General features: G+C 40.2%; 1 protein-coding gene across 1 annotated transcript in view; it reads right to left on the minus strand.

The window, feature by feature from the left end:
- Positions 1-3,639: 3,639 nt before the first annotated feature.
- The window catches only part of si:ch211-57n23.4 (immunoglobulin superfamily DCC subclass member 3), a 52,827-nt gene continuing 43,520 nt past the window's right edge, over positions 3,640-12,946 (minus strand). The window contains exons 9-16 of the mRNA XM_035681011.1: positions 10,382-10,547; positions 8,901-9,151; positions 8,625-8,789; positions 8,072-8,260; positions 6,468-6,581; positions 5,402-5,528; positions 5,100-5,214; positions 3,640-3,783 (exon numbers count right to left, since the gene is read on the minus strand). Coding sequence (XP_035536904.1) covers positions 3,703-3,783; positions 5,100-5,214; positions 5,402-5,528; positions 6,468-6,581; positions 8,072-8,260; positions 8,625-8,789; positions 8,901-9,151; positions 10,382-10,547 — 1,208 coding nt within the window. The 3' untranslated portion in view covers positions 3,640-3,702. The remainder of the gene's footprint in view (positions 3,784-5,099; positions 5,215-5,401; positions 5,529-6,467; positions 6,582-8,071; positions 8,261-8,624; positions 8,790-8,900; positions 9,152-10,381; positions 10,548-12,946) is intronic.

Consider the following 12,946-nt stretch of genomic DNA (forward strand, 5'->3'; position numbering starts at 1 on the left):
AAAAAGTTATTTTATAAAAATTACCTACTGCAGCTTAAAGCTACAGAAATTCCATTCAATTCTACTTTCTTTTGTCATTTGTGTGAACTGAACCCATTAAAAATAATTTTTCTGTGAACGTATTCCATTAAAATGTAAAATAAATGTACTTTAAAAACGTTCCGAGTCACAACTTGGTCTCTGTTTCCGACTGCAGCCATCTACAGTCAGTCCTTTACCTCCACACCTTTTCATTTTGGCCAAAGACTAAGGACGGGACCTCAGTCACAACAGGTTAAAGCTTTAGGTTTTCAGTTGGCTACAATACACCAGTGGAAAGCTTAGCAAACAGAGAAGCACTTATTATCATTAAAGCATTGTTTCTCATTGGTACTAGCAGCCAGCTTCTACTTTCCTACAATTTTTTTCTTCTTTTTGTTGTAGTTCTCTTTCTTCTAGTCGTTGGCTCTTCGGGGCAGAATGTGAGTTTGGCTTCGAAAATCTCTGGAAAAACTCACATCACATGCGCAAAGACCATCACAAAGTAATCCTAACAATCATTTTCATATCATCCTTACACATGTCAAAAAAAGGAAAACATTTGAAATTATCATAATTAATGTTATGAGATCTAATAATAATAATAATAACAATAATAAACTTTCAAACAAAGTAAACATTTCTTTTGGCAACTTTTCCTGTGCACAGCAGGAAGAACGAAAGACTCAAATGAAAAGAGGCAGACAAATGAATTATTCCAAACAGAAGCAACAAACGCTTTCCATTTCAAAAACTAGTTTAACCACTACACACTTTACGCTACAAAAACACATTGACTTTTTAGGTCTTCCATATCAAATACACTTTTTGGTATCGTGTTGGTTTAACAGCTCTCAGTTGTGTAAGAAAGAAGATGAGGGGGAAAGCACTTATTTTTTATATTGCTCTGCATTGAATAAACCTTTAACACTCATAAAGGGTTATAATAAACCTTGAGGAACATTAAAGCTTGAGGCAACACACACTTTTGGTCAATAATATATGGGTTTCTTCAGTCATAAGATGCAATGACATTGTTAAAACCCTGGTTTAAAGCATTTTATCATGTTTCAGTTGGGAAAGCTTTTTTAAGTCCATCTGAAATTACAATGTCGGAGTGTTTTTTAAATAAATTGTTACTTTTTTATTACTGAAAAGTGATAAAAGAGTGGTTGGGCTGGTGTAAGTGTTTGACGGCACTCACAGACAATCTAAGATTGAGCAAACTGTAGTTTTTATTAGTTTATATAAGCCAGACAGTGTTTTGTAAGCAGTGGTGAATAACAAGGATCACATTATTTAGCATCTAAAATAACTGTTGTTGACATTTGCAAGTGAGGTTTATTTGTTTAATGCTCTATAGCTGCAACTATCTAGCCTGCAAACTAATGTTAGCAGTGCACTTTTCCTTGTTGGACGAAGCCAAGTGGCAACATAAGATTTGTGTCTTTGTTTGTAGATAAAAAGCCGACATTAGCTAATTTATTTATTATTAGTCTTGTTGTCCATATGGTTAAATTAAATAAAAATGTATTTTATTCTTAAAAGAAAAAAAAAATGTAATGAATCTTTGGGGACCAAAGTATAAACAACTTGGGTCGAAGGCAACTTTGAATCTAAAAGTGTGGTTCCTTCTCAAAGCAGCTGCCCTCAAGGTTCACCCACTGTTAGCCATTCACACACGTATATTATCGCATTCACAAGCATTTTTCTGTGCTTTGGTTATGAGGAACTGTAAAGGTAAAGTATGAATGTTAAAAATGTAGAGGTATTTGGTTACATATTTTTTTTACAATAGCTAAATATTTGGCAAGGATTCAACTACTTTAAAAAAGGAAGATAGTATCCCTTATAATATTGACATAAAAAGTCTTTCAAAATATCTGACATCTTCATTAGGTCACTTTTAAATCAACAAAAATAGAGTTCAACGTTGAAGGGATGCACCTGCAATGACTTCCAAACTAAAGGACATGAAAGATATCATTTAAAAAAATGGTAACGAAATCATGAGAAAAATGTTTTTGGCTTGGGTTCAGTTAAAGCACTTTACACACAGGTGACCCCTTTCAAACGGGAACAATCCAAAATTGTAAGTAAATGTAATCTCTCTTTTAAAGGAAAATAAAGAAAACCATCAAAATGTTTACATCTTTGGGTATCATTCAGCTTGGTTTTCAGAGAAGAACTTTTTGGATAGGCTGACATGGCGAAACACAAGCCTCATCCGTGCGTTCAGGCAAGTATCCCCTTAAAACTTCTTTAGCCGCCAACTCAGTGTCGTCGAGGTCCCAGGGCGACCAATTTGGCATCTGGAGAGTTAACTCGGCAGCGTGGCCTCAGTCATTTTTTGGCTTATCTTCAGTATGCCATCAGGTTTGTGCGAATCAAACAAGCAACCTGTTAGATGTGAACTTGTTCTTTCTGATAGACTTCATAGAAAAAAATCGAATGCATGGCTTGAAAGGTTCACAAAGCACTCTTTGATTTCCATATTTTCCATGAGCTACATCTTCTGCACAAATATGTCTTTGGAGATGGGCTCTTGCGGGTATCTGAAAGCTGTGGATAACCACATAATGGAGAAAGAACAACCAAGGAGGAACACTACATGGCCTTCTTGATATCAGAATCGTTGAAGATTTCCGCCAAAATTGGACATATTGACAGAAACAAAAGGTGACCTGGCTTGAAGAGGCGGCTGTTAAGGCTCTTGTTGATCTCTGGTACAGTAAGGCTTGTGGCAGTGGAATTCAGGCTCTGCCACGGTTACGCTCTCCATGGTAGTCATCCTGCTGAGCACTCTCTGGACTGGCCTGGTTGGCGGCTGGCACGGTACACTGGCACTGGCACTGGTTGGAGAAGTAGTGGCTCAAGGGAAAGGGATTCAGGACATTTTCTAGTTGAGGTAGGCTAGCACAAGCAGCATCATCAGGCTAACATTGGCCCAACTATGGCTCAGACATTCTTGTCAGACTGAGGTAGCTTTCTTTGGAGGTGTGCAGCTTTTGGGTGAGGTTGAGTTGAGTAATGTTTGCATGGTTCTTTTAAATGGCTTGTATGGTTATAGACAATCATTTCTAGTCAGACTCTCACCTCCATAAGGCTTTCACAAAGGCCGCTATGTTTCTTCCCTTTCTTATTGCAGAGGAACTGAAGGCAAAGTCAAGAGTTCTGTCACAACAGACTAACTGGAATGTTCCAGTCATGTGAGAATATTTGGCTTCATTTGGGTTTTAGGACCATAGTACACATCTTCACATGTCAGCTTACCAGAGGAGGTCTAAGGAATACAATATTTTGGTTATGGAACAGACTCCCTCTGGAAAAGTGACATGTGTTTGTGGTGTACACACAAAAAGAATGTGACAGGACCTAATCTGCAGTGGCAATGCTTTTTGACGACTTTGACTACATGCACATGTGCACGTGCACAGGCAATAAAGGCAGTAAGCTTTGGTTTGAGATAAGGGTGGAGCATCGGGTTGGGGTGGCAAGGGAGCAGATTTGTGTAGGCTACTTTCAGGTTATTAGCAGCAGGTTTTGGGGAGACTAAACCTATGACTTACCCCTATCAAAGATCATGGAAGGTGCTCATTGATGGGAGGCTAAGGGGTTCCTACTTGAGTAGCAGACTGTTGGAGGGGAGGACAGGAATGTGGATGTTGATAATTTTGACCAGTATTAGCCATTGCCCGTGCCCGTGCCAGGCAAACCTGCCATGTGCTGCTCAATGACAACCTGGCACTGCGCTGGACAGACCACCTGCTCACAGGAAAAGTCACAACAGCAGGACAGAAAGGAGACAAGAGAGAAGAAAGAGAATGAATCATATTAGTCAAGTACGGAAATATTTGACAAGTTGACAAGCACAAACAGGGTACTACAGTCATGCATGGTCTGCCACTACGTCACCATTACAGTGTTGAGAAATAAAAATTGTTTTACTTTTTATTTACATACAATTTTCCTTTTTTTTGCTTTTTCTGCAAACTCCATTTGAGAATTCCCAATAACCATCTGTGAATGGTCATTTAAAAAGGCAGTTACTTGAGGCTATTCCTCATGTTGGAGGAGCCTAGAGGTCACTTTAACAATTTCTTACGGAGACTTTCACTTAACTAAAACTCTAGAGAGACATTCCAGTTTGTTCTTTTTCAGTCTAATTGTTTGTGATTTTGGCCATTATTTCTTATCTCTTATCTTACAGGCCCTGAATTTCTGTCAAAAATGGCCACAAAAAAGTTCATTACATGTTGTCATTACATTGTGTCATATGACAGATGGATGGAACAGCATCAGACATCATCCAATACTTCAGTGGGTCAATATTTGTCAAGACACAAAATGATGGATGGATGTAATACCAAACATTGGCAGCTGCTGTTCTTCAAGGAGTCTTACATGTGACAGATGCTGACTGCAGTTCTAGATGGACTTGTTTTGACCAAATGTACAAACAGAACAGATGTCCATCATTAGCAATGATTTTGATCTGTTTATCTAAAAGGTCATCCACATCTCAAACTGAGGGGACTGTTAATTGTGATTTTAGTCACAAACATTGTATTTTATGGAGTGCCCACACTGGGATCTAAAGCTGCTGCCTGGAAGTTTGATCTTTGCTATTGAGCCAAAAGCAGTATTTCTGAACTATAGACTGAGGTCCAGTATGGCATTATTCTTGTTACTACCTAAAACATGTGATCTTTCATCATTGCATGTCATCATATTCTATGTATTTGGTGTTGTCAGCAATATTAGACTGTTTTGGCTCAATTGTCATTATAAAAGAATCACAAACCCATAGGCATCGAGGAATTGAGCGATACTATGCAAGTAAAGTAAGGGGCCGTCTTTTTCCAAGCTATGTCTGAGGGGAGGCCCACAGTCTCAGACTTTGAAAACCCCTGCACTAGATTACTTCTGAGCCAAAGAAACACTTTACTTAGTTGTAATTAAATGCAATGTTTTGTTTCTAGACCCTACAAATACTTAAAAATGTAACGAAACTGTACTTAATAAATGAAATGGTTAAGTAAAGTAGAAAAAGCTTTGACTGGCATATTCTGAGTGACTACCTGAGGCACTGGTTCCACTCTGGGGTGGTTTCCTCCATCCTTAGGGATGCCATTGTGTCCGGTGTTGTCCCTCGGTACAGACCAGCTGTCCTGAGTCCCTTTACTGCAAAACAGACTGTAAACAGGTTCCAGCTATGAGCACAGATTCTGTATTAGTTTACATTAACATAGCTAACAATTCATGGTTATTCACTATTGGTCAGTAAACCTAATAGATAATTGATTGCATTATAATTTAACAAGAATTACTGACAGTGTTATAATATACTAGTACCAAGCATGTACAATGTATTTGCACTTACCTACGACGGTATCCAAACATGAGGAAGAGAACACAGAAGATGATGCAGGCGGTGCCAATATGGATGCCGATGACAATGCTGCCCAGAGAGGCCTCTCCATCCCTGCACTGACACAGACTTTTCCCTCCTGGAAACACAAAGCGCTAATAAGGAACATACTCATGATGGAAAAAAGCTGAGCTTCAGCCAAAGTTAGCATTTGGCACATATATACTCCATTTCTTTCCATTTTACATATTGCTGATCTCATAGTCCAAAGTCAAAGGTTAGACACTTAATTTCACAGTTGCATTCGGTGGTCCTTGTGTGGAGGCCTGCCTGCAGCCATTTCAGTGTGAGAGCGCTCTTATAGCAGCCAAAGGAGCTTTAAAGACATTTATTTGAGATTTTGCCCACTTATAATGTGACAAAAGAACATTAAGAGCAAGAGCTGGGAAAATAGATTTTTACCACACCACCTCCAGCAGTCTCTCTTTCTGTTCTTTTTTTCTGCTTTGGAGTCACAAAATATCAGATTTTGTCCAAAAACAGTCTCACCAGAAGCTGCAGTTTGCCTCAGTCTGACCCGTATATTATGATAATCTTTCTCAGATATGTCTAGGCCTGAATGTCTTTCCCAATCCCATTTTCTCTGATACGGACTGTTAAATCATTTTTGGAGTTTTGTATCTTATTATAGAAGTCAAGAACAGCCGTGCATGCAACAGGTTTTAAAAAAAAAATGCTGTTATCTTGAGATCACAAGTTAATTTATTTTGTTATCTGGAGAAGAAGAGCTCTACAGTGCATTGAGTGGTCGAAAGACTAGGAAGTATATAAGTACAGGTCCATTTTCAAGTTACCATTTAAGTACAGTCCATTTACCATAATGAATATATGAACTAAATAGGTTCCCTATCCTTCACTTGTGTAATGTTTTTTGTATAGATGTATTTCCAGAAATGCTGTTCTTTAACTTATTTCATTATTAATTTTAATCAAGATCAGAACATGTTTACAACCACTGTTCATACATAGGTGCAATCAGAGGAGTCACTTTCAGCACCCAATCTGTGATCATACTCACCAGTGGCCGGGTCACTCACGCCCTCCTCTGCCAGTGACACCAGTCTCTTGGAGCAGTCACTCTCCCCGTTTCCATTGTAGGCCACCAGTTTGACTTCATATACAGCACCCGGTTCTGAAACGGAGGGCCCCACACAGAGTCAGTCAGGTTTTTAAAGTGGAATGATTTGTGTCTTTGCGAGGATGTGTCGGTCCAGTGTGTAGGTAGGATTTAGTGGCATCTACTGGTGTAACTACAGATTGCAATTTGCTTGCTTCACCCTCCCCTTGCTAGTGCAAAAGAAATGCGAACAACCATATCTAGATCCAGAGTTTGGTTTGTCCATTCTGGGCTACTGTGGAAACATGGCGGACTCCACAGAATGCAACACATGGCGTCTGTAGATTTAAAAGGCTAATTCTAAGGTATGATATATATATGATTTCTATGAAAATAGTTATATTATTATTATTATTATTATTATTGAATATTATATTCCATTTCTGTCAATAGAGCTTCGTAAATGTTACACACCAGACCGTTAATCATACTCCGTTACTCTTTCATACTACACACTGGTTATTGTATTGCTGGTGCAGCAAAGTGCACACACCTGTAGAAACCAAGACCAAATCGCATAAAACCTGTGTGATGCCACATCATATATTGGTCTCGTTCCCGCAGATAACGACTCTTACAGTCTCCCATTAAACAAACTATCCATTTTAGGCTGCTTGTGATTGTTTTTCACCTAGTGCATTGCTATTTAAATGACGGATTCGGAGTATTGGAGAACCGTTTGCTGCTGACGATGGCTAGTCGATGGTTGAGTTTCATTCCCAGGGTGTCAAATACAGACGCTTTGGCACCCTGGGAATGAGACTCAACAATCAACTATCTTCAAGCTTCCAACCCAAAGCTTCGTTATATCTTCCTTGGCTGTGATTGGTTGTTTTCATTCAGGCCCAGTGGATTCTTACAAATACTATAAGGAGCACTAGGGGCCAGATGAACCTGATTTTTTTGCACTACTGTCAGAACACATGACAAAAAATAATTTTAAATGCTGTCTGTATTTACAGTTATAATTTAGTTATAACTTTCTAGGAAACTACTTGGCATGTTCACTTTAGACACTTTCACCAACCAGAGTACAAAACACAATGAACATGTACTGATGGACAGATTAGCAAAGAGAGACAGCCCTTTGGATAATTATACACCCGACAAACTGGATAATTCTCTATATGGGAGTAGAAGAAAGTGGGGACTGTTACTGCACACCAAATAATCAACAGTAAGTGAGTCAGATTTTGGTCTTTCAGAGAGGTGTTACTGTTCATTGAAATAGAATCAAATGACTCTGTGCTGCTCATGTCTTGTGTCTCAATTCTATTTGTGAGGTTGCCACTGCACTTAATTCAATCATTGTTTTGCAGGTGACCGAGATGAGTGTGTTGTTATGGTTACAGGTATCGAGTCTGGAGGCGATGCTGTTTAAACAAACATGGGGAAGAGATGGATGCTGCTGGCTGGTCATGGAGACAAGGAGTGGAAGAAGTCTTGGTGGTAGGCGCACGCACACATGCACTCGCACACACACACACACACACACACAGACTCACCTAGCTTAGTGATGGTGTGGGCATTGACGAGACAGGGCAGCTGGATCGGTCCCTGGAAGGCAGCGTGGGGGACCCTGCGATAGGACAGCCTGAAGCCCTCAGCCTTGCCGGCCTTAGCGGGGAGCTCCCAGAGGACCTGCACGGCGCTGGAGTTCACCACCTTGGTGAAGAAGGTGGGAGGTGTTGGCACTGGAGGGAGAGCGAGGACAGAAAAATATAGATTAGACAAGATTAGAAAACAAGTACTGACTGTACTCTAAGGAGGTGAAGAGAGCAGGTTGCAAAATGTGGCCAGTGCAGCAGCTGACAGGAGGTGGATTTAGGTGTGTACTACACTAACTAAACCAGTACTGTCCAGCATCTCATATTTAAAGATCACCTCGAGACATGTATTAAGACATAAAAACAAGAATCTTTTCACTGTTTTAAGCTATTTTCACTGATATTCTCTTATCTTTTGGACGATGGCCAATATCATTCACTGTGATATAATATAAAAATGAATCAGGAGACAGGGCAGGAGTTGGTTTTTGTCAGTCTTTCGCGTTCTTACCGTCCCCTAGTGTTGTAGCCACCACAGTGTGGGACTGCTGGCTAGCTCCGAGAGGAGAGTAGGCCTTCAGGTAGAGGGAATAGGTGGTTGCTGGTTCCAGGTTGCTCACATCATGCTGGAAGGTACCTTTACTGATGGCTTCCTGCAGCTCCAGACTGTCGGGCTCTGAATCATACACACACACGAACACACACGGAAATTTAGATTTAGCTATCATTATAACATCATCTAATTTGAATTTCAGCTGCTATCCTCCTACAGCTTGCTGATACTCACCTCCAATCTTGCGGATGTGCAGGACGTATCCGATGATGCTGTCGGTGACGTCGGTGGGTGGCTCGCTCCACGTGATCTGCAGGGCGTTGGTGGACAGCGCGCTGGCTGCAAGGCCCTCGGGGGCAGCGGGCAGATCTTTAGCCTGGGCCACGGCAAGGCGGGCACTGGCCTGGTTGGTGCCGGCACTGTTCTCGGCGATGCACTGGTAGATGGCCTCATCCTCCGAGCTGATACGGGTCAGAGCCAGAGTGCTGCACAGACAACACAGCTACATCAGTTCATTGCTAGTCACATCTACAAGACACCACAGTGCATACTGTATATACCACAATGTATACTTTATATACTGCTATATACATATATGTATATGGAGGGTCAGATAAATAAACCCGAGGCGTCAAATACAGACACAAAAATCAACTATCTTCAAGCCTCCAATCCAAAGAGTCTTTCTTTCTTTCTCAGCTCTGATTGGTTGTTTTCATTCAGGCCTGGTGGGTTCTTGCAAATACCATTAGGAGCACTAAGAGGAGCCAGAGGAACCAGATTTTTTTTTTGCACTACTGTCAGAACACATGACAACATTTTTTATGTATAAAAGTTACCTACTGCAGCTTTAATAATCAAAGAAATCAGCACCAAAACATTGAACTGAACAGTGACTGTTGTAAATATTTGAAAGTTGAACACATCGCAGCTATACAGTATATTTAAATTATATAAATGCAAACATGTTATAATTCATACATATACAGTATAGACACTATTTAATATTCCAATAGATGAATGAAATTTGATTTTATGCCATTGTTCAATCACAGACCACACTGATCAAGGTCGAACAGGCTCAGTACCTCCACACTCTCTGTGCAGTGCTGCCACCCTGTGGTCTATTGGTTAACTGCAGGGCTAAAAATGTTCTCTTGCCTTCTTGTATATCTGAGGTGACACAGATTGTTTTTTTTTATAGAAAACCAAAACCTGCATCTGAGAATACTGCTATAGAGGAAATCTTCCCACATTTTCAGATCCTAGACCTCTGAGATAAGCCAGTCCCATGCCAGACCTCTGTGATACACGTGTCTTGTTCTATTGCTTTGTTTCGTCTTGTCTCTCTTAATGCTTGTCGTATCTGCTGCCTGCTTTTCAAATCGTCACTATGGCCTGTGCCTTTTCTTTTTTCTTTAAATATCTGTGTATAACTGACATCTACATTTTCATGACAACACTGTCATGACAGCACTGTATTTGACTATGTAGCATTTGACTTTGTAGTCAGCATACATTCCTCAGATGTTTGTATTGTTCTTTTTATGCCTGAACCAGCCATAGGACAGTATTCTCTAAAAGTCTAGGTAAATGTTTTTTCATGGTAAAAATCACATTTATCTCAGTTTGCAGGCTGCATAAGGAACTGGTCAGTAACTGGCCCTTCAGGATCACACTGAATTGGTCATGTTGAGCTGTAAATCATCACCTACCTGTTGTTATTGGTCAGCTTGACGTTGTGCCCAGGCATCAGGACCTTGCCGTTCTTCAGCCAGATGAGGTGAGGTTCAGGGACGCCCTGCGCCACACAGGTGAACACAGCACTGCCGCCTGCTGGTTTGGACACAGACTGCGGCCACTGTAGGAACTCGGGAGGAGCTGAGGAAGAAAAGGAGAGAGAGGGATATGAGACTAGGAACAGACAATAAAACTAATAAAGGTCATAACAGACTCATATTCCCCATAAACCCTCCTGAACCCCTCACAGCCTGCTTTTACAGCAGCCCTTGATAACAGCTATAGGCACTAAGACCTAGAACGCTAATGTCAAGGAGAAACTTGAAGCCATTGATTTATTACTATATAAATTACTATATTGTGAATTATTCCCCTCTAAAATCAGTATCGGTCCCATTTTGGGAGCCTGGGAATGAGACTCAACAATCAACTTCCTTCAAGCTTCCAACCTAAAGGGTCTTTATATCTTTCTCGGCCTGCTGGATTCTTACAAATACCATTAGGAGCCAGAGGAACCTGATTTTTTTAAGATTATCTGTCTCATGTACTACTGTCAGGATATAGTGGAAATGTAAGCAAACATGACAAAGAGTTATTTGTATAAAAGTTACCTACTGTAGCTTTAAAATTAAAAATGTTCTAAAAAGTAGAAACAGTGGAGGGATAGTATACTTCTTCCCTGAATAATTACTCTCAAGGTGCCCTAGCCATGGTTTAATAATTAACTGCTTCAATGGAACAGCCCAAAGACAACAGCAGAAGGCTATGATTGAACTGGGAAACTCCCAAGTGTGGTAGGGAGGAGCTGAAAGAATGAGAAGTAGGTCTGTGTGGAAAAGAGCACGTGGACTTGTTTAAAAGAGAAAGAACACAGGCTCTTACTTAAACAAGGACAAACATCTGACCTTTTCACTGCATTAACGTTTACTGTGTAACAGAGTGGGAGGGATAAAAGCAGTTATCTTCAATAATAACCAATGATATTCATGGGCAACTTAAAACAGCAGAGTGAGTAAGAGACACAGAGACATAACAGAGAGAGTGTGATATCTACCCTCTGTGCTGAGTCCAGGACTGGAGGTGAACTGGGCCACATCTACGATTTTGACAGCAAACTGCTGCCCCGTCTCTCTGTTGATGCATCTTCTCACCACACTGAAGGGACCCCTGAACAACACAGGAAAAAGAAAAACATTTAATATGCAGTTTGTTATATTTGTATCTTACCAACCAGTATGTTAAACCCGAAATAACAATCAAGCTGTAACACAACTCCAGGCATGGGATGATATGAAAATGTCATGTGATGATTATACTGGCCAAAATAATCACGATTCACAATATATATTTGCGATAATCATCCAAAACATCCCACCCATCCCACAACACATATTATTATTAATTATTATGTTCACCAACTGGTTTCCAACTTTGTCTGCCTGCTGTTTGGTGCTGGACAGATAACATCTAGTCAGATAGTCAGAGCGTTATTTAAAAGAGTGCTGAAGCTATAAACAACACGACTGAGAATGGTGAGAGTAAGCCAACACAGTAAAGCTGTGGGCCAAAAACCAAAACAGTGAGCTGAAAGATGATAAAAGGCTCAATAGAGCTGAGGGGGACTGAAGAATAGGCCTGATCACAATTATATGAGCCAACTGCAATCATTTTGCACAATCGTTAGCTTCTATAGTCAAGAGGATTTTAAGGCCAATGTTAGAAATGTTGTAAAAAAAAGAAAACAAAATGAATCCAGTCTGTTTACATCACCTGGACAAAGGCAAATCAACTTTCTATGAGTCATGTTCCAATGTCAGAAAAAAAAAAAGGGATCTCACTTGACCTAGACCTAGACCTGTCTAGACCTCACTGTGCAGGTATTTTAGTTTCAGCTCACATATGAGACCATATTTCTTGCTTTCTGGAGCAAGATGGTGTCAGAGAGGTGCCAATAACAGGTCTCTTGATTTATAGCCAACAGTCTCCCATACAGGTGCAGTGTGACAGCTATGGGGAAACTTATGCTAGAGATCATACAAACAGCCTGCCACTTCATTTCAGTATGTTTAAACAGTGAAATAACATTGTTATGCAATGTAATCAAACTGCTGATGAGTCATAGAATATTCTCCACATTGTTATTTACTAGCCTGCTTGTCTCATAAACTCTTTTTTTGTATGTTCTTTGAAGACAAGTGACGTAGTTTAAATCTCGATCGATTCAGACGTTTTTTTCAAATGTAACTTGAATTAATCGATTCAGCTAAGGTGCCAACTAGAGCCTGACCAATATATTGATCGGGTCATATTCTCGGCCAATACTGGCCTAACGCAGATATATTGGCATCGTAACGGACACAGCATTTGTGTTATCTGATATGCTTAAATATTGTCTGGTATATAATGCAGGAAAAAAAAAAACGCTTAAGGTGATATATTATGGTGGCCGACAAGGGCGAACGTGCTGCAAACGGCAAAACCAAAAACACAGGAATGATGCAAAACCAAAAAACACATAAAACAAATGCAACAGAAAAACG

The sequence above is a fragment of the Morone saxatilis genome, unplaced genomic scaffold (genome assembly GCF_004916995.1).
Source record: "Morone saxatilis isolate NCDOM2014 unplaced genomic scaffold, NCSU_SB_2.0 Contig9, whole genome shotgun sequence".
Classification (NCBI taxonomy): Eukaryota; Metazoa; Chordata; class Actinopteri; family Moronidae; genus Morone; species Morone saxatilis.